Source organism: Pipistrellus hanaki (assembly GCF_964339955.1).
Source record: "Pipistrellus hanaki genome assembly, chromosome: 18".
Taxonomy (NCBI): domain Eukaryota; kingdom Metazoa; phylum Chordata; class Mammalia; order Chiroptera; family Vespertilionidae; genus Pipistrellus; species Pipistrellus hanaki.
In genome coordinates, this window is record NC_140520.1 from 15,654,561 (window position 1) to 15,677,720 (window position 23,160).

The following is a 23,160-nucleotide window of genomic DNA, read 5'->3' on the forward strand; positions in this document are numbered from 1 at the left end:
AAAAAATTGTATATAATATGATGCAAAAGAGTGAGAAAGTTCTTCTTAATGGTGCATCATTTCCAAACCCTATAAAAGACGAATTTATCAACCTCAGCGCTTGACATTTTGAGCCCTGAGGGGTGTGTGTACGTGGGGGTGGGGGGTGGGGTGGGCGGGCGCTGTTTTGTGTATTCTAGCACATGTAGCGGCTTGCCTGACCTCCCCCAATTAGATACCAATAGCATTCCCCACCCCCTCAAGCTATGGCAACCAAAGATGTCTCCACTTATTGACAAATGTCATGGGGGGGGGGGAGGGGAGATGCAAAATCACCGCAGTTGTGCACCACTGGTTTCTTCTCATAGTGTTAAGATTAACCACTTAAGATTCACCTTCTAATTTCAGTAGGAATAGATAGGCTTACTTGTTTAATTGATATCCTGGAAGGTAGAGTGTTTGTGACCCGGAGATGCATATAGTACATCCTGACTGTGCCTGACTTTAAGAGCTTAAACATGTTAGTGATGATGATGATGATGATGATGATGGCTCCGAAGATGATAGAAGGGAAGGGAAGGGATGAAGGGAGGGAAGGGAGTGAGGAGAGGATGAAGACAGAGCCTGTGCTCCTCTCGCCATGCAGGAGCAAGTGGTCCAAGGACTAGTCAGGTGGGGGTAAGAGAACTTGATGAGTTTTTTAATTTTTATTCTATTATTATTATTTTAAATATATTTTATTGATATTTTACAGAGAGGAAGAGAGAGGGATAGAGAAACATCAATCAGCTGCCTCCTGCACCCTCCCCCCCCCCCCCCCCCCCACACACACACACTGGGGATGTGCCCGCAACCAAGGTACATGCCCCTGACCGGAATCGAACCTGGGACCCCTCAGTCCCCAGGCCGACGCTCTATCCACTGAACCAAACCAGTTTCAGTGATGAATTTTTTTAATCAGTGCAACAAATACGAAGCACTTGTTCTATGTCAGGTTTGGTCTGGAAATACAAACTTGAATGCAGCCACAGACTATTCATCAATTCAGAAGGAAAGGTAAGGTTGAGAAATGGAACTATGCAGCCAGGGATTGCTAGGGCCTGAGAAGGTCTGGTATTTGAAAAGGGATATGAACTATAATGAGCAGAGTGTCAGATCAGCACCAGGGCACTGACATTAAAAAGCTAACATGACACTGGTGTTAGCAGAAGCAGAACAACGTGCTCTATGAGCTAATGCTCCCACTATACTCGACCTTTCTCAACCTGAGCTACTGACCTCAGCATGGGCCCCACCTTGGAAGAGGGATGTCGAGGACATGGGAGTTCTCTGAGCGAGAGTAGCCACTGGGCAGAGTGAGTGCCATGGGCATCTGACAAGTGCAGTCACATGGTGTTCTCAGGGCACTGCACCTGGTTACCAGCTCTTGCTGTCTGGGAATTCTTAACACTTTTACCTCTGAGCTTGTGTTTTGTAAGGTAAATGGGACAGTGGGCATGCATGGGAGCAGAGATGTATGCATGCTAATTTTAAAAGAAGATGAACATTCCTTTTTTTCATAGTTTGCACTGGACGTACTCATGTATTTAATTGTCTATGTAAAGGGAAAATCATGCATGATTCTATCGACAATACTTACATTGATTTTAAGTTCCTGTTTTTTTTTTGTTTTTTTCTTTCTTCTGAGGCAAGATGGCTATTCAGGTCCTCTGCTTATTTTATAAATGGGTTGTTTGTATTTTAATATTGATTGTATACATTCTTTTAAAAAATCTCAATTACAGTTGACAATGTTATATTGCTTTCAGGTATACAACATGATGATTAGACATTTATAGAACTTATGAAGTGATCACCCCAGTAGGTTAGTAACCATCTGACACCATCCGTAGTTATTGCAATGTTACTGACTATATTCCCTATGATGTACTTTGCATCCTCGTGACTGCTTTTGTAACTGGAAATTTGTACTTTTTAATCCCTTTACCATTTTCACCCACCTCCCAACCCCCTCCCATCTGGTGACGATCAATTTGTTCTCTCTGTGTTTCTGGTTTGTCTGTTTGAGATTCCACATGCAAGCGAAATCATATGGTATTGCCTTTCTCTGACTTATTTTACTTAGCATGATACCATCTAATTCCATCCATGTTGTTACAAATGGCAGGATCTCATTCCTTTTTTTTTTTTTACCACCTCTTCTTTATCCACCCACCTGTGAATGGACACTTGGGTTGTTTGTATATCTTGGCTATTGTAAATAATACTGCAGTGAACATAGAGGTGTATATATCTTTTTGAATTAATGTTTTAGATTTCTTTGGATGAATACCCAGAAGTGGACTTTCTGGGTCATATGTTCTGATTGTATGAGGAGCCTTCATACCGTTTTCCATTGTGGCTTCACTAATGTACAATCCTACCAACAGCGCATGCGAGTTCCCTTTTTCTCCACATCTTCGCCGACACTTGTTTGCTATTTATTGATGGTAGCATTAGATAGGTATGGCGTGGTGGTTTTAATTTGCATTTCTCTGATGATTAGTGACGTTGAGCATCTTTTCTCATGTCTACTGGCCATCTGTATGTCTTTTTTTGGAGAAATGTCCAAGTCCTCTGACCATTTTTTAAATCGGATTACTGTTTTTGATGTTAAGTTGTATGGCGTTCTTATATATTTGAGATATTAACCCCTAGGTGAAATCATTGGCAAATATCTTCTCCCATTCAGTAGGCTGTCTTTTTTTGTTGGTGGTTTCTTTCACTGTGCAAAACTTACTTAGTCTCATTGATTTTTTTCTTTTGTTCCCTTTGCCTGGGGAGAAATAAAAAATATTGCTAACAGCGATGTCAGACAGTTTACTGCCTATGTTTTCTTTGAGGAGCTTTTATAATTTCAGGCCTTACATTTAAGTCTTTAATCCATTTTGAGTTTATTCTTATATGTGCTGTAAGAAAGCAATCCAGTTTTAGTATTTAGCATATATCTGAACTAATTGTCTTTATACCTCCTTTCATTATTTTTTTTTATCACCTTTCTTTGTATGATTTTCTGAATTACTATAAGGCCATGTCTTGCATCTTATTGGGGATGTTGAAGTACTCTAGAAATTCACTGAATCCTTATAGCACATCATTTTCAAAATATGTTCTTTCTTTGCATCTGCAGAATAATAGATTTACTCAACAATTACTTGAGCACTCAACATGACACAGTTGTGGTGATTGGTTTGGGACATATCAGAACAAAAGAGACAAACATCTCATTAAATTTACATTTGGATGAGCAAAAGACAATAAGCAAAAAAGCTAAGTACTGGGAATGTTAGGAGTGTTAAATGTTCTTGAAAAACAGATTGGTAAGGTAACTGGATGGTGTACCCAGGGGAGACTTCATTAAGGTGAAATTTGATTAGACCGGAAAAATGCATGGGAATTGTGCAGCTACGGTGAGAAAGAGCTTAGCAGACGGGGACCCATCAGGTTCATGGCCCTTAAGGCAAGAGCATGCCTGGTGTCCTTGATGAACTGTGAGGAGAATAGAGAGGTGGCAGCACAGTGAATAAGGGACAGAACACAGACAAAGAGGTCACAAGGTTGGCCTGCAAGTTCATCACGAGAGAACTTGCAGGCCAACAAAAGGGTTTTGCCTTTTACTCTAAAGATGGAAAGTCCCTGGAGAGTTTTGAGCAAAAGCAAGATCTGATCACTAGGAAAAGAATAATTTCCACAATTCTGCCGTGGAGAGGGAGGAATGAATGGTAGATGCACTGAGACCAGTTAGAAACTATTCCAGGTGAGAGATAATGGTAGCTAAGGACCAGGTAGTCTCAGACCAGGAGGTAATGAGAACTGGTCAGTGACTCTAGATAGATATTTGAAGGTAGAACCAGATGGATTTCCTGATGAACTAGAGGTAGGTTGTGAGACAGGTTAAGGAGTCGGTGTGACTCCATGGTTCCTGGCCTGAGCAATTGGAAGGAATCAGTTTCCATCAACTGAGATGGCACAGGATGCTTGTGGACTAGTTCTGGAGAAGCAGACTGGAATTTGCTTTTGGACGTGCTAGATTTGGAATGAATAATGTCAAAGAGAATATTGGATATAAGTCCAAGTTCACAAGTCAAGTGGAGTCAAACCAGGGATTTGTCAGCACCTAAATGCCATTTCAGAGAAGAGTAGGTCAGATTACCGAGAGAGAAGTATGTGGAGAGTGGACAGAGAGCTCATAAGGACATTCTTTCCCTTGTGAGTGTGCTATTGGAGCCAATGTGCATCTTTTTAGACATCCTTGGATGAGATCTAGTGGTAAGGTAATTGGATGGTATACTCAGGGAGATTTCATTGAGAAGGCATGGCTCAATGGCTGAGCTTTGACCAAGGAACCACGAGGGCACATACTCTGATTGTGGGCTTGACCCCCAGTAGGGGGTATGCAGAAGGCAGCCAATCAATGATTCTCTCATCACTGATGTTTCTACCTCTCTCCCCCTCTCCAAAATCAATAAAAAAATGTATTTAAGGAGGTTCATGTCTCCAAGGTTGCCACAATCAAGTCTTAAAATGCCAGCCATTTTAAGGGCCTGAGGATTAATCAAGACCCAGAAATATGAAATGATAAACTAAGCCAGGCCAGCACTAGTGCAAACTCTCAGAAGGACATGTCTGCCACTAGGGTTCCTGGCAGGAATATATTTAAATGCAAAGAGAACTAACTAACTATATCACACACACACACACACACACACACACACACACACACACACACAATATATAGTCACATAAACAGTTCCTTTATTTTTTTATGGTTAAAATTAAAAAAAAATAATTTTATATTTCTTTAAAAGTAGCATACTTTATTAAAAAAACACTGGAAATATGGATTTTTTGAGAAATAACCTTCATCTTCACTAATAGGTATGGAGGAACCAGAGTTTTACACCAATTAATGGAAAAGTAACCACTGATCAGTCTAGTTCCACCTCCGCCCCCCCCCCCCCAAAAAAAACCACAAAAAACGTACACACACGCTAGAACTCTGTCCATTCAGTTAAAACATTTCCACTACTGAACTGTATGTGCTACAAAAACTGTAAGATGTTCCTTTTCCTGGGAGTCCTATTTGGTCAGAAGATTTCGTATTTATCACGTTATTTATATTAATTGGCGTTTACAAAGAGTGGAGACACCAGCAACAACACTCCATAGTATGTATGACCTTTCTTTTTAACTGTCCTCAGTAAACTGTAAAATTTAGCAACTATATTTAGGTTTTCACAACTTGCAGGTGTCTGAGTATCTCTTAATCTACTTCCTCCCTTCAAAATTCGGTCCATTTTAAACAGAACGTTTTTGCTTCTTAGTGCTAATCCTATAGCATTTTTTTAAAGGGTTGTATGTTTCATACATTTTTTGAATTAAAATGGCCCCCCAAAATAAAACCTATACAGAATCACGCTCCCCTAAAAACAATTGCCTTTTCTATGAACCCTATTTCAAATTGAGACTGACATATGTCAAATGTGCAGGGCACAAGTTTGTGTATAACCTGCAACTTCATTATGAAGTTTTCTCAACACAACAGAGGATTCATTTTTACTCTATGCATTGGCATGTTTCCATAAACTTAACGTGTCTCATTGTTCTGAAAACAGACTGAGAGTGATGGTGACCCTAGCATTTGATCACCCAGCTCCTGACTTTGTGCTCATTACTGTTGGCTGAATTAATAGTTGATTGTTCAACATGCATCTCCCAGGGGATGATCAGATGCTGCAAAAACAGCAAATTCTAGGCAGATGACTTTGCTTCCATGAGCACTTCTGGTACAAGGGTTAGGGGGGCTTACAGAGGAGAGTAGTGAGAGTAAAATCAGGGCGTGAGTTCCCCGGGGACCTCACCTACTCTGTTAGGACTGGTCCCTCCTTACTGGGGGCTGACGAGGGAGACCAGACCATGACTTGTGATGGTGGCCGGTGGACACTTTCAAAAACTACAGCGATGTTCTCCAACACTTTTATTATCTCCAGTTTTATGGCACCATATTACTATTATTTTCACACCGTTTAAAATCCCCATTTCCATAATTCAAATACCAAGAAATTACTACACATTCCCGTGTACAGTCAAAAATAGATTTACTGGAATGTTTTTAGATACAGCTGAAGGCAGCAGCATTTACAACACTTAGCTTTTGTTACACCCATAAACGTGGAAATTGCTTGCAAAGCAACTGTAACGTGAGAAGAATCTTACGTTGATGGAGTATTGATGGAACGGCAACATAGGCTTCCTGACCCCCCACCTTAATGTGAGAGTGCAAGTCCTCAAGCCACTGCAGGAACAGTCGCAAGTCTCGTATCAGTGTTGAACTACGGACACAGACAGTGAATGGGCAAGTATCTTCTTTCAAATGAGATCCTTGGGATGCGGCAAAACAGGCTGGCTGCCTTGGCCTCGAACATAATTATTAAAAGCAGAAGGGAAAAAAGATAACGGACATTCTCAATGCTCCAGTTTGAAGTGATACTTGCCTCTCAGTTTCTTGGAAAAGAAGTTTTGAAAGTTATATACATGGGTTTCATTTAAATTATGCAGCAATCTATTATTATTATTATTGTCCCAGATTTTGTTTAATGAAGACCTCTCTCATCAAATCAAGTGCGGTATTTCACAACTGTAAGTACTGCAAGAGAAAAAGGCGAAAAAAGAACACGTCAAAATCACATCCACATGCCATGTTAGAAATAATACTCTTAAATGCAGCTGTGTCCACTGGGAAGTAGGTAATGAGGACTAACTCTGGGCTGAAAGGACAGATAACAAATGAGAACGGAGAAGCTAAAATAATCACAAAACCGCCGAGACCGGTTTGGCTCAGTGGATAGAGCGTTGGCCTGCGAACTGAAAGGTCCAGGGTTCGATTCCGGTCAAGGGCATGTACCTTGGTTGCGGGCACATCCCCAGTAGGGGTTGTGCAGGAGGCAGCTGATCTATGACTCTCTCTCATTTATGTTTCTAACTCTCTATCCCTCTCTCTTCCTTTCTGTAAAAAATTAATAAAATATATTAAAAAATAAAATAAAATAAAATAAAATAATCACAAAACCACCTGAATGTCAAGCATTGGCATTTTGATTAAACAGATTATGCTGAATCTTAGCATACAGCTGCTGAAATATTTTAAAAATAAATAACATGAGAAAATACTTAATAAAAAGTCTGTGTAATCTTAGTTTTTTATTAAAAACATGTTTATATGTTAGTAGGACAAGGCTTAAAATATAAGTGATAGCTATGTTAACAGTAGTTATCACTATGTGGAAAGATCACAGTTGAACTGTATTTTCTTTTTCACGCTATTCCACATTTTCTAGTTTTCTGAGGACAAGCAGAAAGTTCTGAGATGCCCTGCATTATGTCTCAGCAGGACAGCAGGGACGGAGGAGATGGTTTGTCAGTGGGTAGCTGCGGGCGGTTCAGACCTCATACCCAGGACCTGTCTTTTCCTGGCTAGCACCTGCTTTAACAGAGTCTTCAGCCACGAAGTTTTTGTTTAACGTATCTTGTCAGTTGTGGAACTCAATCTTTCCAAGGAGCAGAAAAGGATGCGACTCTTCTGAGATGAGCGTGGTGCTCACACAGTGAGGCTGACGGACATAGCTTTACTGGGCCTCAACGAAGATCCGTAAGAGGCCGTCTTAGATATGTACCACGTGGAAGGGGTGAGTTACGAGGGGCACCCTCAAGTCAGTTTTATTTTAATGATGATGTTATTATATTCATCAATATGTCTTTGTTTTTCACTTTCACTTGGGGGTGGGTGGGTGTTAACTGAGCTTATAGTGACATCTTGTGGCCATTTGATGCAATTACAGCTTGAGTTCTAATGATGGACTGACACCATTAGTTTATAGGTCTGAAATCATAAGATGGTGATTTTTCACTCCAAAAAAGAGAGACCATTGCTACTTCTGGCCCCTCAGGGGTGTTTCCAGGTGATGAGAAACATTTGCATAAGTGTCTACTTATTGTCTGAGATATGTAGCTGTCTCACAGGGTCCCCAACAAGAAAACATACTCCCGGTTTTAGGGTTAGAAGGAACATTTCCGGCTTGTCAGTAGACACAAGGGCTTTGTCACCCAAGTATCCCAGCCTCCTGAATACTGCGTGTTGCCCAGGCTCCTCTGAGTCACATAAGAGAGGAGCCACCAACCTAGGAGCGGCACTCAAAATTAGCACATTTCAGACCCAAAGCAATTCCTTGGCCTTGGTTGATCAAGAACAAAATTTTTAAATTATGGGAAGTCAAAAGCCCCAAACCTCCCCCAAATCCTCTGTAGGAACCTGGACCAGTGCTATAAGTATAAGAAATATGGGGCTGAATCGCGCATGTTTTTATCTAAAATGGGCTCTGAAAAACTTCAAAGAAATTTCTCTTTACAAAAGAGGAAATTAAACTAATCAGGCCTATGTGCTATGTTAAAATTACATGGAAGCAGAAAGCACTGTCAAAAAACTACCTGTGGTATTTATGCATAGCTTATTAAAATGAATGTTCTTTTTGAAATTATATGTAAAATTGCCAAGTATCTACAATGTCCTGATATTATCATTTGCAATTCTAGTTATCGTAAATGTGAGGAGTTGCGGAGAAGAGCACATTTCTTTGTCAGTTGTGCTGTAATAAGACCGTTGGCCCCGTCATGTCAGCCTGCCATTTACAATGGTAACGTTGCTAGTGATGCTGCTGCCTCCATGAAGCACAACCGACAGCCTGTCCCTCCAGGACAGGGGCCTGTCTTCTGCTCCAGCCCTGCTGCTGGCTCAGACTTCACGCCCAGGGCCCAGTCCTTTCCTGGCGAGCCCTTGGCTCCACAAACCCTTTCTTTGTTTGGCCGTGGCAGTTCCCTGCTTATCACCACCACAGTGTATGGTTGCATCTTGGTATCTGCACTATTATGTTCTATAAAGTCTCCACAAACACTGAATTAGTGAACACTAACCCATTGCTCCTATAGGAAATACAGGGTTAAATTCCTGCAGGCCCCTGGGCACAGTTTGTCAACCGGTCAATACATTGCCTTTTTATTGAAAGACACCCTGTGTAATATATGCTATTGAGTTCATGGCTCAGAGCATGGTAACCGAGACCTAAGTGGAGCCTAGCAAACGGTCGATTTTCTCCTTCCAGCACATCCCAGCCTGGCTGCACTCAGCAATATGGACACTTCAGCACTGCACCCAGGGCCACGTTAAACAGTGAGACCGCCAACGAAATGCACAACTGCGAGAAACATGGCGCTCACCGCTCACCGGAAGGACCTCGTTTACATGTGAGAGCAACACTAGAAGATGGCATGGCCTGTCAGACATCAGCTGGGAATGTGCGCCTCAGGGACTCAGTTTTCACTGCTCTGAATACAATGACCAAACGCAGCTCAAGTACTGAGGTGGGTAACAAATCACTGTTCCACTAGCAGGTGAGTTCACAAACTCAGAATCCACAAACCTAGAATGGGTGAGGATCGGCTCAATTTCTTTGCAACAAAACTCTTTTCACTTTAAAAAGAGAATATTACCATGGATTTTTTCAAATGATTATTTTGAGACACTTTCCAAATCTTCATAAAGTCCCTGTAAACACAGGGAAAGAGGCCTTGGAGAAAATGAGAGATCAAAAATGATCTTACTTTAAAAGAATATTAATGACTGAAATCAAGCTCAAATCCAAAACAGAAACAAAAAAAACATTCATCTAAAGAGCTTATCTAGATTTGTCCTTCCAACAATACTAAGAGATGCAAGCTGCCATTCCTTCTGGTTGATAATAAGCAGATGAGAGCTGTGGTCCTGGTGTAATAGTAGCCATATTTGGCCTCAAACAAAGCACTTAGCCCTGCGTTTGCATACAATTTGGAAGCATTTTCAGAGATCACAGAGTTTAGGCTAAGAGCTCTTGACTGGGGTCAGAAATCATTACTCAATCCCGATAGTCAGACCACATCAACTGAAAACAAATTAAAAAGGGAATTAAAATGAACCCCAGAACAAACCCCCAAAATTAACCATCCAGGAAATACTTACTGATGATCACCAACAAAAGGATAATAGCAACCAACGCCATGATGGCTTTTATCTACAACACACAAAAAGGCGTAAGAAAGATATTAATATTAATCCTGACTTTATTCGACTATCTGCCGTTATTTACCATATTATACCAACTCATCAGTGAAGAGGCTCATCCCTTAAAAAGCTTTCATAATAGAATTTTTCATGTGACCTTGCTGTCTATTAGCATCTTTTTGTTAATAATCAGGGTCCCCCCAATTTAAGGGTTTTGCTTGCCCAGAATTTTCTGTTCAAGACTCACTGCCCAGTGGACAGTAATCAGTCTCCATGGACCTGGACTTCTTGTTCTCACTTTTAATAAGAGGCCGGGAAAAGCACGGCATTTTACCAACTCTGTTAAAAAGCTGAATCGGGACAGGATAAACAGCACCGGCATCCAACACAAATGATCTCATACATACAGTACAAGGCAGCATGTGTGTAGCCTTGCTCAAAGGATGTGAGAATTCTGTTTTGGCTCCCCTTACTCTCTTCTTGGTACTTTTATCTGTTTGAGGAAGGGAATTTAGATTCTCCATGAATAACCTTATGTGACAAATAGTGTGGCTGAGAGCATTCTCTGTCAGTTTCACAGTTGTGGAGAAATCTTAAGGTTAGTCCTTAGTGAGCTGACTGAAATTTTAAGTTCACAGCATTTCTCTCTATAATATTGTCATATTCCTCATTTAATCCTGAAATGCATAAATTATAAAACGATTTTTCTGATGAGTTAAAATCAAGGGTTTTCACAGATGATTGATTAAAGATGGTTCAGGCCTGGTGGGTGTGGCTCGGTGGTTGAGCATTGACCCATGAACTGGGAGGTCACAGTGTGATTCCTGGTTGGGGCACATGCCAGGCTGCAGCTCAATCCCCAGTACCGGGTGTGCAGGAGGCAACATATCAATGATTCTCGCTCATCATTGATATTTCTCTCTCTCCCTCTTACTTTCTCTCTGAAATCAATCAAGCAAGCAATCATTCAATATTAAAAAAAAAGTAAATTCATTTCCAGCAAGTGTTTTGCAGAAATATATTGGTATATAACAATTCTCTTTTTTCCTTGTTATTTTTTCTTTTATTATTTCTCTGGAATAATAATAGAGGAATTTTTTTCTTAGCTACACTTGCCATCTTCTGACATATAAACTGCTTTTATCCCTTTTTCAAGAAATATATTTTTCTTTAGCTTTCGTTCTACCTTATTAATATCTGTATGTAATGCTATTGGCTGCTCCAAAACATACTCATAATAAATTCTGAGAGAAATTAATATTTATGTTTAGAGGTAGCACATTATTAATAAAATGTAACTGTTTATGAAGAAATCCATGAAAACAACTTTTTAAGCATTGTTTGATTCCTTTAGTTATTTCTGTTCCCAAACTATTGGGTCGGCAACTAAGTAATTGCGGGTTTCATGCATATATGGCTTCAGTTGAATTTTTAGGTTTGCAGACGTAGTACAAATGTAAAACACATTTTGTTATTTGATAGTTGGCTATTCAGCTGTTAATCAGTAAAAAAAGTTTTTTGATCTGTTTTGTAGTTTTCGTTTGGCGTTCGTTGAAAAATGGAAAATCAAAAGGAACATTTTCGTCATATTTTGCTTTTTTATTTCCGCAAAGGGAAAAACGCACCGCAAGCTCATAAAAAGTTATGTGCTGTTTATGGTGACGAAGCCTTAAAAGAACGGCAGTGTCAAAATTGGTTTGCCAAATTTCGTTCTGGTGATTTTTCACTCAAAGATGAAAAACGCTCTGGTCGTCCAGTTGAAGTTGATGACGCCCTAATCAAAGCAATAATCAATTCGGACTGTCACAGTACAACACGTGAGATTGCAGAGAAGCTTCATGTATCACATACATGCATTGAAAATCACTTAAAACAACTTGGCTATGTTCGAAAACTCGATACATGGGTCCCTCACGAACTGAAAGAATCACAGTTAACGCAACGCATTAGCAGCTGCGATTTGCTAAAGAAACGTAATGAAAATGATCCATTTTTAAAACGACTGATAACTGGCGATGAAAAATGGGTTGTTTACAACAATATCAAGTGGAAAAGATCGTGGAGCAGGCCAGGTGAACCAACTCAAACAACATCAAAAGCTGATATTCATCAAAAGAAGGTTTTGTTATCAGTTTGGTAGGATTACAAAGGAATTGTCTACTTTGAACTCTTACCACCCAACCGAACGATCAATTCTGATGTCTACATTGAACAACTAACGAAATTAAACAATGCAGTTGAAGAAAAGCGGCCCGAATTGACAAATCGAAAAGGTGTTGTATTCCATCAATGACAATGCAAGGCCACAGACATCTTGGTCACTCGGAAAAAATTAATGGAGCTTGGTTGGGATGTTTTGCCACATCCACCATATAGTCCTGACCTTGCACCATCTGATTACTTTTTGTTTTGATCTTTACAAAACTCCTTGAATGGTAAAAATTTCAATAATGATGATGATGTCAAATCGTACCTGATTCAGTTTTTTGCTAATAAAAACCAGAAGTTTTTTGAACGTGGGATTATGATGCTGCTTGAAAGATGGCAAAAGGTCATTGATCAAAATGGGCTATACATTACAGAATAAAGTTATTTAGTTCCATGAAAAAATTGTCTTTGATTTTTAAAAAATCCGCAATTACTTAGTTGCCCACCCAATATTATCATTCAGCATATGTTAACTGCGTTTGGCCCAGGTTCAGAAGACATAATGGAAAGTGAGGCAGCCACAGAATCTGTCCTCACTGGGCTTATAATCCAGGGGCCCTTTCCTTCCTGACTGAACAGCACATAGGTGCGGACCAATCTTCCCACGAGCTTCTGCTTCACTCACTTTGCATCCTCGCCACCACATCTGCCGTCGAAGCTGTTTGGATCTGTTGCTAAAAGCAGTTGCGTTATCCGACAAGCTTTCTATATCACATAGAGGATGGAGAGAAGGATTAAACGACATAACAGGATTCTTTTATCTAGTCACACAAAGACAAGAAAATATTAATTTCTACTTCTGCAAATTTATTCTCTTTTAAGCATGAAAATAACACCTTCCCTTTCCTCCACCACAAACTTTGACATTCTGTATTGTAAAAAAAAAAAAAAAAAATCAAAAAGTAAAAAACTGCTGGTCACTTTGTTCAATCGTATTTATAACATTAAGAAAAGTCTTTCCAGGGCCTTAAGCCTTTCAAAGAAACCTATGAATTCTGGTAAGAAAATACTCTTTAGCTACTTGGGGGACAGGGGTGGGCTAAAAGGGTCAATGGGTCAGGGAAGGGTACATCTGTATTACATTCAACAATAAAGATACATTTTAAAAAGTAAATTTTAAAAATTCAAGTACTTGGCACATCTACAGAAAAAATTGACATGTGAAGGTTACATTCTTAGAAGACACCAAAAGTGACTGATTTAGAAGCAAAAAAATATGAATTTTAGAATTAAGTTTTTTCTTTAAACAACTCTATGAAAGATTAGTCATATATTCAGCTACTTATTATTTAAACAATATCTGAGAACCTATTATAGGCACAGAGACTAACATGTTACCAGAGAAGAAAAGATAAAACTATCAGATAGATTTGAAATTAAGTGTTGACATGATCAGACCTCTCCTGGAGGTGAGAAATACAAAGCACATCAATGTAACAGGAAAAAAGAAAAACAGGCCACTCAAATTCTTCAACAATGAGTTTTTAAATTTTCCATTCTGGATCACTTGAAGAAATAACACAAGATGATTTTAAAGTAAAAAAAGCTAAAGTGAAAACATATCAGTTGCCCGTTTAAGAACTAAATACTACTATTTTTCTAAGTCACATGTTCCTAAACTTCAGCTAGAAAAATGAGAGAAGTACACTATTAAAACATCGGTTAATAATATCAAGAAATACATAAAATATCTGTACCTGATTTGTCCTGGAGTTCATCTAGTCTCTCCCCTCTTTCAATGACCTTTGTAATATTTTCTTGCATGACATCAATAACTTCATCCACCTGATTCTGAACACTAGTTTAAAAAAAAGGATTAACAATATTTATTTTTCTCTTGAGGATTTTATAATTTTTGACTTTCATTAGACATGATGGAAAAGAGAAAATTCTCAGAATTATTCAACTATGAAATGTGAAAGTACTGAAGCATTTAGTCAGATAGCTTGACTCTGACCTATCAGCTCCATTTTCTTTTCAGCGGGAGCTGAGGCGTCACACGGACTCAGCTGTACCCTCGGCGTGCTGTATAGCTCGCACACTAGGACTAACGAAGGAGTTTGCCCACGTATGTTAGGGGCTCATGAAAACACCGTCTCCCAAATGGAAATGTAAGGTCTGCTCCAGGGCAATGACTCTCAATGGGTAAAACTCTCTTCCTCACTGCTCCTCGGTTTCCACTTAAACAGTGTTTAAGACACTGGCAACGCCTGGGAAGGTCTGAAGCACCCAGTGGTGCAACTCGGAAACCTATATATTGTTCTTTAGAATAAAACTATAATTTCCTCCTTTATATCAGGTGACGAGGGCCTGCTCTGTCCTAACTCAGGCTGTTCAATGAAGATTTAATATATATTCAAAAATTTAATAACTGGTTTTCAGCTGCCTACTCTCGCTGTGTTGGAGTACATCAACACAGACATGTTCACTATTTTAAGTGTCTACTTTCCCCCTGTTACTCCAGTCACTAGGCAAAAACTACCTTATATTAATTTGTGAAATAAGTCATGGTGATACCTTGATTTCAGGACTCTGAGGCCCTGTGCAGAGGGTCTGCTATGCAGTGCCTGAGCTCCTGAGCCATGGGAAACCTGAGGTGACAGTTGTGTCCTGTTTTAGGCTGCTAGTGTCAGGCCAATTTGTTACACAGCAACAGAAAATAAAAACATCCCGTTTAGTACTTGAACCAATTTGTTGGTACCTTGGTTCTATATTTCAGAATCCATGAGCTAGGATCAGTGGGCATATTTTTTCACACCAGCAGCTTCCTGATTTTGGTCCAAGTATTTCATAAAAAATGTGATATCCCATCACAGTATCTTTTTCCCATGATGTGCCATCTATACTCAAAATCAGGGCAGCCTATCCCTAGCCAGTTTGGCTCAGTGGATATAGTGTCAGCCTGTGGACTGAAGGGTCCTGGGTTGTAGGCTCAACCCCCCGTGTGGGGCGTGCAGGAGGCAGCTGATCCATGATTCTCACTCATCATAGATGTTTCTACCTTTCTCCCCCTCTTCCTTCCTCTCTCTGAAATTAATAAAAATATATATATAAAAACAACAACAACAACAACAAAATAGACCTTAAGATTGTGCTAAATGAATAGATTTGATATAAGGTATTTAAGAAAAACCAAGAACCAGGAACTGCATTTCCTTAGCTATAAGTCAGACGTAGCTTTGTAAAAATAAAAATTACTGGGTTTTAAAACCCAGCAGTTATATTTTGTCTCTATTAGGGTTCAGCAAATTTCCTCTATAAAGGGCCAGTTAGATAATAGATATTTTAGATTTTGCCGCCATCAGTTCTCTGTCACAACTACTCATATCTGCCATTGTAGTTTGAAAGCAGCCTTAGATAATAAGAAAGCAAACAGGCATGGCTGTGCTCCAATAAAACTTTATTTACAAATGTAGGTGGCAGCCAGACATGACTCACACGTTATGTACTTTGCCCCCGTCTGGTCCACACAGAAAGATGATAATCACTTAAACAAATGAGTATCTCAGAAACTTACTGCTTAATTTTATCATTTCTAGGTCCAAATCTTGGTCCAGATGGTCCCCGTCTGTAAACAAAATGCCAAGTGCATATAAATAATGAGAGCATTAAAAACAAGGAAAAAACAGAAAACACACAAAATCAAACTAAATCCTAGACATGGTCATTCACCATAAGGTCATTCACCACATTTACAGGTACTGTTGGAACTGAATGATATGTAATCATGTCTGTCCTTCATTAGCACTTAATGCTGGCCACAATTAACCTAATTCTTCTGAATATTATAACTTCCAGGGAAATTTGGGTTTATATACACACAGGATGCTCTATGATTAAACTTTGTAATACCATAACAACTACAATGCCAGTGAGTATGAATAGCTTTATGATCAATTATAGAAAACTAAAAAGTACATTCACCTTGAATTCACCATTATGGAATGCTGATTATCAGGGATAGATACAGAGAACAATCCATTCAAAACGCTAAAAATTTTAAAGTATGTTTTTTGATTTCTTCTCTGAAACTTAAGCTAAAGGGAAATTTTGCAGGACTCTGAAAATATCAACATTTCTCAAATCATTCTCTATTATAGTAAAATGCTGTATCATTTTAATTAACCCTTTTTAAAATTCCGGGGGAAAAAAACCAAAACCTTTTAGGTATTTTAAGTAATTGTTCTTCTTCTGATGATAGAGAATAAGATATAAGCTACAAAACTAGAAAGAAAATAGATTCTGTACTAATTAAACACTAATTCCCAAGTCCCCACTCCTCCCAGCCCCTGGCAGCCTCTGTTCTATTTTGTGCTCTATAAATTCAACTACTCTAGGCACATAATGTAAGTGGAATCATGTAAAATTTATCCTTTCATGACCAGCTTTCTTTCATTTAGCGTAATATCTTCAAGATTCATCCATGTTGTAGTGCGTGTCAAAATGTCCTTCCTTCTTAAGACTAAAGTCCACTTTATGTATATCACACTTTGTTTATCTCTCTGTCCACTGATGGACACTTTGGTTGCTTCCAACTTTTGGTTATTGTGAATATTGCTGCAATAAACATGGGTGTTGATTACATTTTTACAATTATTTCAAGAACTTTATTTGATGTGTCCCCCTTCCAATGCAGACAAAACCACAGGGTGTGGGAGTTGTATTGGGACACGTGTGCTAGTTTTGTTGTCCAGCCCTTTGAAGACGCACAGCATGAGCTGGGAGTGGACCTTCCGTGGTAAATTGCTGCCTGGAGAGTTCGTGTTTCCCACAAGGGTGTCTACACCTCATTCAGGTAACCACTTATTTAACTAAACCATCTGGCCGTCTTTCCAATACCGAGTTCTTTTTTGACAGGTAGCTATTGCTGTAGAGTAGACTAAGGCTCCTTACCATAATCAGCATTATCGGCAATTCGTTTTGTGACTCTATGGAAATCTTGTCACCTGTAGGAAACTATCTTCCCACTTCATCTGCCCTCCATGCAAAAAATGATACTATTCCCGGTAATTGGATTTGTTTTATATCCTGTAGGCTCTTTCTGTTCAATGCTCTATGGTTGTCAATCACTTTTTATAAAATGTTGTTTTTTTTTGGGGGGGGGGGAGCTTTTACAAAAAACTTCACATTATAACAAAGAGAAAGACAGATGGTTCCTCTCAAGATCATCTCTACGTTAATTTTCAGAGTAAGCTACAACAGTATGTCCTCCTTCCTATCTGCAAATACAAACACAGGCTATGACAGTCCTTTCTAAACATAACTCCAAAGGATTGATCGGGTCACTTAATTCTGACAAATTATTAAGGTAATTCAATGGGGGAAAAGAATAACCAATTCATCAAATAGTGGTGGCACAATTAGATAGACATATGCCAAAAGAATAAAAAAAAATATTTTTTATTTAACTCAACCATATGTGATAATTTAAAGTAAATTATAAACCTAAATGTAAAAGGCAAAACTATAAAACTCCTAAGAAAAAAATAGAAGAAAATCTTAGTGAGATTGGCAAAGATTTCTTAAATAAGCAAAAATAGTTTTAAAAAATTAATAAATTTATTTCATCAAAATCAAAACTTGGATCTTAAAAAAGATATTGTTATGAAAATGAAGAGATTTTGTTGCAAATTGGGAGAAAATATTTGTACAACGTATTTGATAAGGAACTTTTTTTCTTGAAAAGCTCTAGTGTAAAAAGCTCTTACTAGGAAGACAAATTTAAAATTGGGCAAAAGATTTTAACATGTACTTTTAAAAAAAAGATGTGAGGATGCCCAGTCAGTGTGGCTCAACTGATTGTCATCCTGTGCACCAAGTGGTCACCGGTTCAATTCCCAGTCTGGACACATGCCCCAGTTCGGGGCTTGATCCCCAGTAGGGGGCATGCAGAAGGAAGCCAATCCATGTTTCTCTCTCTCTAAAAAATCAATAAAAACAATTTAAAAAATAAAGGTATGGGGATGAAAAATATGCACATAAAAGATGTCCAACCTAATTTGTTATTATGGAAATGCAAATTAAAGTGTAATGAGATACCACTACACACCCACAAGAATGGTTAAAATGAAAGACTGACCATATAGAGTGCTGATGAGAATTTGGAGCAATTAGAATTCTCATGCAATGCTGATGGGAATATAAAATGGGCCACCATTTTGGAATATAGCTGCACATATACACCAGCCATTCTACTCCTAACTATTTACCCAAGAGAATGAAAGCAGATGTTCACACCAAACAATCTGTATGAAAATGTTTATAGTAGCCTTATTTATAGCAGCTGAAAAGCACAACTACTCCAAATAGCCATCTTGAGTGAAAGAATGAACTGCAGAACATTCATATAATAGAACACTACTCAGAAATAAAAGAAACAAACCTGATATATGTGACAGCATGGATGAATCTCAAAATAATTATGCAGATGAATGAAGTCAGTAAAAAAAGAAGCATAATGTATGGTTCCACTCATAATAAAAAAATTCTAAAAAGTACAAACTATAGAAATAGAAAGCAGATCGGTGATTCCCTAGAGATTGGGAGAATGAGAAATTACCAAGAGAACCAAGGAAACTTTGAACATGATGGCGCTGTGTATTATTTGATTTTGGTCATGATTTCACAAGTATACAGTACATATGTCAAAACTCATAGTGTATACATTATATGTCAATTTAAGCCCGATAAAGCTGTTAAAAAACGTACAGAAAAAAGTCCTCTTCTTCATCTGAATCATCTTCCAAAAGATTTCTCTGTAAAAAAAAAAAAGAGAGAGAGAGAAAATGATTTGAGTTTTCAGATTTCAGGGCTTACACACTGTCAGGAGTAATAAAACAAGTTCTGTCCTGGTGGAATTTCTGAACTCCAAGCTTCCAGGGGGAAAGTAATTGCATGGGCTTCAATGGAAGCTGAAAGATCTATTGTAGAACCACATGGGCAGACTTTTGGAAGAAAATGCTTCTAATAGTGGAATCCTATGATTGACCACGAGGCAGAAAGGTCACTGAGCCGGTGTGGACCAAGGAACAGAGGGCAGTTGGGAGGAGCAAGTCCCTTCTCCTTCTCCTGCCTTCCTCTATTCAGCTGTCATTCAACAGAGATGTTTGAGCATCTCTGTGCTGGGCACTGTTCTAAGGACCACGCACTGGCTTTGAAGATCACAGACAAGGTTTGAGCTCTCATAGGAAAATATCTGATAGTGATAATTGCTATGCAGAGAATTAAAACAGAGATGGGATAGAAAGAGACAGGAAGATTAAATGAGATTAGGCTGTCCAGGAAAATCACTCTCCAGGGGTGAAATTTAAGCTGAGATCCAAACGGTAACAAAGAGCCAACCAAAGATCAGGGTGAGGAGTATTCACGGCAAGCAGAGGGACCGGCTAGTGCAGAAAAAGCCCCGATGGATTTATGTGAATTAATTTTTTCTTAAAAAAAATCATGCATGATTAGAATTCAACATTTTCTAGCCAACATCTGTTTACAAGATGTTGCAACGGAAGGAGAATTCAATTAAGTCACCATTTTAAGTATACTACTTTTTAATGTTTTCTGTGACAAACAAAGGGATTAGAATATAGCCATAAACATTAAAGCTTTCTAAAACAAAGTACTTGTAACAGGAATGAAAACGGTTTTAGTCTTTTTTAAAAACTTAAGATTCTGAACTTACCCTTTCACTTTTCACAGAACCGGTGACATCATCATCGTTCAGGTGGCGCTTGAACTTGGGAGGCATGTTCTCTTTTTGCTCTAGAAGTATCTTCTACGTCCCAGCAGAGTAAGGACTCACCGCCTTAAAGGAAAAATAGGTTTCACTGGATCTGAGACGTCTGGGTGGAAGGCAAAGAAAGCACTTACCACAGAGGCCACGGCCTTATCGTGAGGGGCCTCCTTCCTTCTCTGACTCCAATTACTCCCTCCTCACTTGCTCCTCTCCAGGGCCCTCCCTGCTGGGCCTCAACACATAAGAAATAGTAAAAAAAAAAAAAAAAAAAAATCACGAAAAAATGGATGTAATTTTCTTAGGAGAACACGTGGAGGAAATGAGTGACAAAGTTTTATAAAATGAAAAAGCAGGCTGTACATGAAGGAAAGGACTATAGGAGGTGTGTCCCTGAAAGTGAGACACTGAATGCTTTAGGACAGTGGTCGGCAAACTCATTCGTCAACAGAGCCAAATAGCAACAGTACAACCATTGAAATTTCTTTTGAAAGCCAAATTTTTTAAACTTAAACTTCTTCTAATGCCACTTCTTCAAAATAGACTCGCCCAGGCCGTGGTATTTTGTGGAAGAGCCACACTCAAGGGGCCAAAGAGCCGCATGTGGCTCGCGAGCCCTGGTTTGCCGACCACTGCTTTAGGATTTTTACTTGGAGTGAGCAGTCAGCGGAACACGTCCAGTGCTCACTTGAGGTTAGTTGTTTGAACAATGATTCAGCTCCCTCATGTGTGAAACAGTATTTTCTAGGCTTCTGCATGGAATTGGGAGGGTCTACTCAGATAATACATGCAAAAGCATCCTGTAAACTCGAACATCCTGTTCTGAAGCATAGCACTGGGTGTTGCAAGAAAAGTGATGTTTGGTAAGAACTGTTCAACAAAACCAGTATTCTTCTTCCCCTTTAGAAAGTCTCACTTCCTTATATACGCTAATATGCATTGTGATTTTTCCAGGAACACGCTTGAGTTTGCAACATACTCAAAATTTTCTCCAGAAAAAGCTGACGTATGCAGGTATGCGTTTTCGTTTTCGGATTCTTGGACCAGAAGATGGATGAATGATGAGTGCCCAAAGTTTTACTGTGAGCTGGGCACTGTGCTCAGGGATTTATGTGCATTTCCTGCTACTCTTAGGCACTAGAAAACTACAGGGAAGCCAAGGCTTAGTAAAGAGAAGCAATTAACATTGTTAGCCACTCTGCCCATTGACATGGCCGAAGCACAGGCCTCAATTAATCATGGCTGTGCATGATCAGTTGTGATATTTATTCGGTTAGTGGGCCAGCAGGTTACACAGTCGTGTCCTAGAAAGACCACTTCCCTATAATAATCCAGCAGCCCTCTTCCCCCTTCCGCAGGAAGAATCTGAAGAGCTTCAAATTAACTGTAGCTGGACATCAATTTGTTGGTGAATGTTATAATGTAAAAAAATAAACAAGCCCACAGTCCAGTTTCAAAAACGAAATAAAAGTAAGATTTGAAGCTGGCTTCCTGTCAAAACAAATTGGTAAGAAACTGTTCTTGAATAAGAAATGCTCCAGAACCTGAAACTTAACCACGTGTTAAGAAAAAAAAAAAAAATACAAAAACCCACAAAAACAAATACTTGCCACCTGAGTAAACAACTCTAGAGTTCATTCAACAATATTTCTGGCCTTGATTTCAGAATAATTCATTCATGCAGAAATGTTACAGAATGCATGAAAAAACAAAACGAAATAAAAACTCACCCACAAATGACACAGGAAGCAACCTGAAGGACTGAGCTTTTTATTACACCCGCATTTTGTTTGCATGTAAAACCCCACCAAGAGGCTACCTCAACCTCTCAAAGCACGTAACAGGCAGATTTACATAACTTCTTGATGAAACACACGGTGAAGCTACAAGCTTCATGGTAAGCAAGACCCATCTTCAGAGCCCATAACCCAAGGATCAGCCTCGGGAAGGCAAGAAACCGGCGTCTGACCAACAAAAAAAAAGCCAACAGCAAAGCAGCAGGCAGATTCACTGACTACGCATCATGAACCACAGGGCAACGGATAATATCTGTACCAAACCACTCATAGAAAAAAAACAACCACCATACTTAGCAATTATACTTATACATGCTCTCCTAAGAAGATGTCTGAAAAACAAGACAAAACAAAACCTCACGCATGCATTCAGGTGTCTGTGTCTAGATGTAGATGTAAACAAGAGTCTTCAGCATGCAATTTAGCATGGAGGGCAGATTAGCGGTGCACAATTCACCTAAAAAAAAAAAAATGTCATCGCCGTCTGCTTCCTATGCCATCCTCCCACGTTTACAATGCATGCATTTTTGGAAGAGGCAGCGCGCTCTCTCTTCGGGGGCGTTGCACCTAACACGCTCCTAACCTGTTGTTTAGTAAATGTTGGCAAAAAAAGAAAAAAAAGAAAAGAAAAAAGAAATAATAACAAGCCACCTTGTGTGTTCCATTTCGCACAGGCCGAGGGCTCCCCGGTCCCCGCCTCCACTCCCTCAGGGTCTGACTCCTCTCCCCGTCTCTCGCCCGCAGGCGAGGCGGATGCAGGTTCCGGGACACCGGCGCCTGGACTCTCACGCAGCCCGGAGAGGCCGCCATTCACCAAACCTGTCAGCGCAGGGACCGCCCGCGCTCGCCAGTCCCCGCACACGGAGCCTTTTAAATCCCGGCCCGGCCCGGCCCTCCGGCCGAGGCTCCTCCCCCGCCCATCTGTCGCACCAGGTCCGCTCCAACCTCCGGTGCTTTCGGCCCGCGACGCCCACTCCCTCCCCGCACCCTTCCTCCCCGCACCCTGGTCTCCCCCCCCCCCCCGGACCCCCTCCACCCGCGCCCGCTCCGGTCACCCTCCGGGGCCCCAGGCCTGACGCGGACGTTGCGGGACTGGGGCGTCGTCTCGGATTCCTTCCGCCTCCCTCCTCCCACCATCCTCTCCGAGACCAGGCGGGCGCCCGTACCTGAGTCTCCCGGGAGGTCTCGGGGCGGCTGCGGGAGGGAACCGGGAGCCGAGGAAGGAGGCGGGGAGCGGAGGCAGTGGACGCCCAGTCGGCGCCCGCCGCTCCGCCGCAGCTGCGCCCCCGCTGATCGAGCTCATTGGCGCTCCGCGCCGCGGC

The 23,160-nt window shown here is 40.1% G+C and overlaps 1 protein-coding gene across 6 annotated transcripts; it reads right to left on the reverse strand.

Annotated features, from left to right (window-relative positions):
- Positions 1-6,099: 6,099 nt before the first annotated feature.
- VAMP4 (vesicle associated membrane protein 4) lies at positions 6,100-23,160 on the reverse strand. Of its 6 annotated transcripts, none has more exons than XM_084866009.1 (9): positions 23,005-23,160; positions 22,200-22,295; positions 19,992-20,114; positions 19,025-19,071; positions 15,834-15,884; positions 14,014-14,114; positions 12,942-13,021; positions 10,067-10,118; positions 6,100-6,664 (listed from the first exon to the last, which is right to left on the reverse strand). In XM_084866009.1, exons 3-9 carry the CDS (start codon positions 20,055-20,057, stop codon positions 6,636-6,638), a joined length of 426 nt encoding a protein of 141 aa, XP_084722135.1. In that variant the 5' UTR covers positions 20,058-20,114; positions 22,200-22,295; positions 23,005-23,160; the 3' UTR covers positions 6,100-6,635. The 6 variants fall into 6 exon arrangements, with proteins under 6 accessions (XP_084722135.1, XP_084722136.1, XP_084722134.1 ...); XM_084866010.1 differs by lacking the exon at positions 23,005-23,160 and adding an exon at positions 22,490-22,696; XM_084866008.1 differs by lacking the exon at positions 22,200-22,295 and having other exon boundaries at positions 23,005-23,157.

Excerpts from the sequence above, each read along its gene's own strand:
- VAMP4 (XM_084866007.1), bottom strand. The coding sequence starts at position 20,057 with ATGCCTCCCAAGTTCAAGCGCCACCTGAACGATGATGATGTCACCGGT. Across the intron at positions 15,885-19,024 it reads GAAGAAGAGGACTTTTTTCT|ACGGGGACCATCTGGACCAA; the intron begins GTACGTTTTTTA and ends TTTTGTTTACAG. Across the intron at positions 14,115-15,833 it reads AGAAATGATAAAATTAAGCA|TGTTCAGAATCAGGTGGATG; the intron begins GTAAGTTTCTGA and ends TTTTTAAACTAG.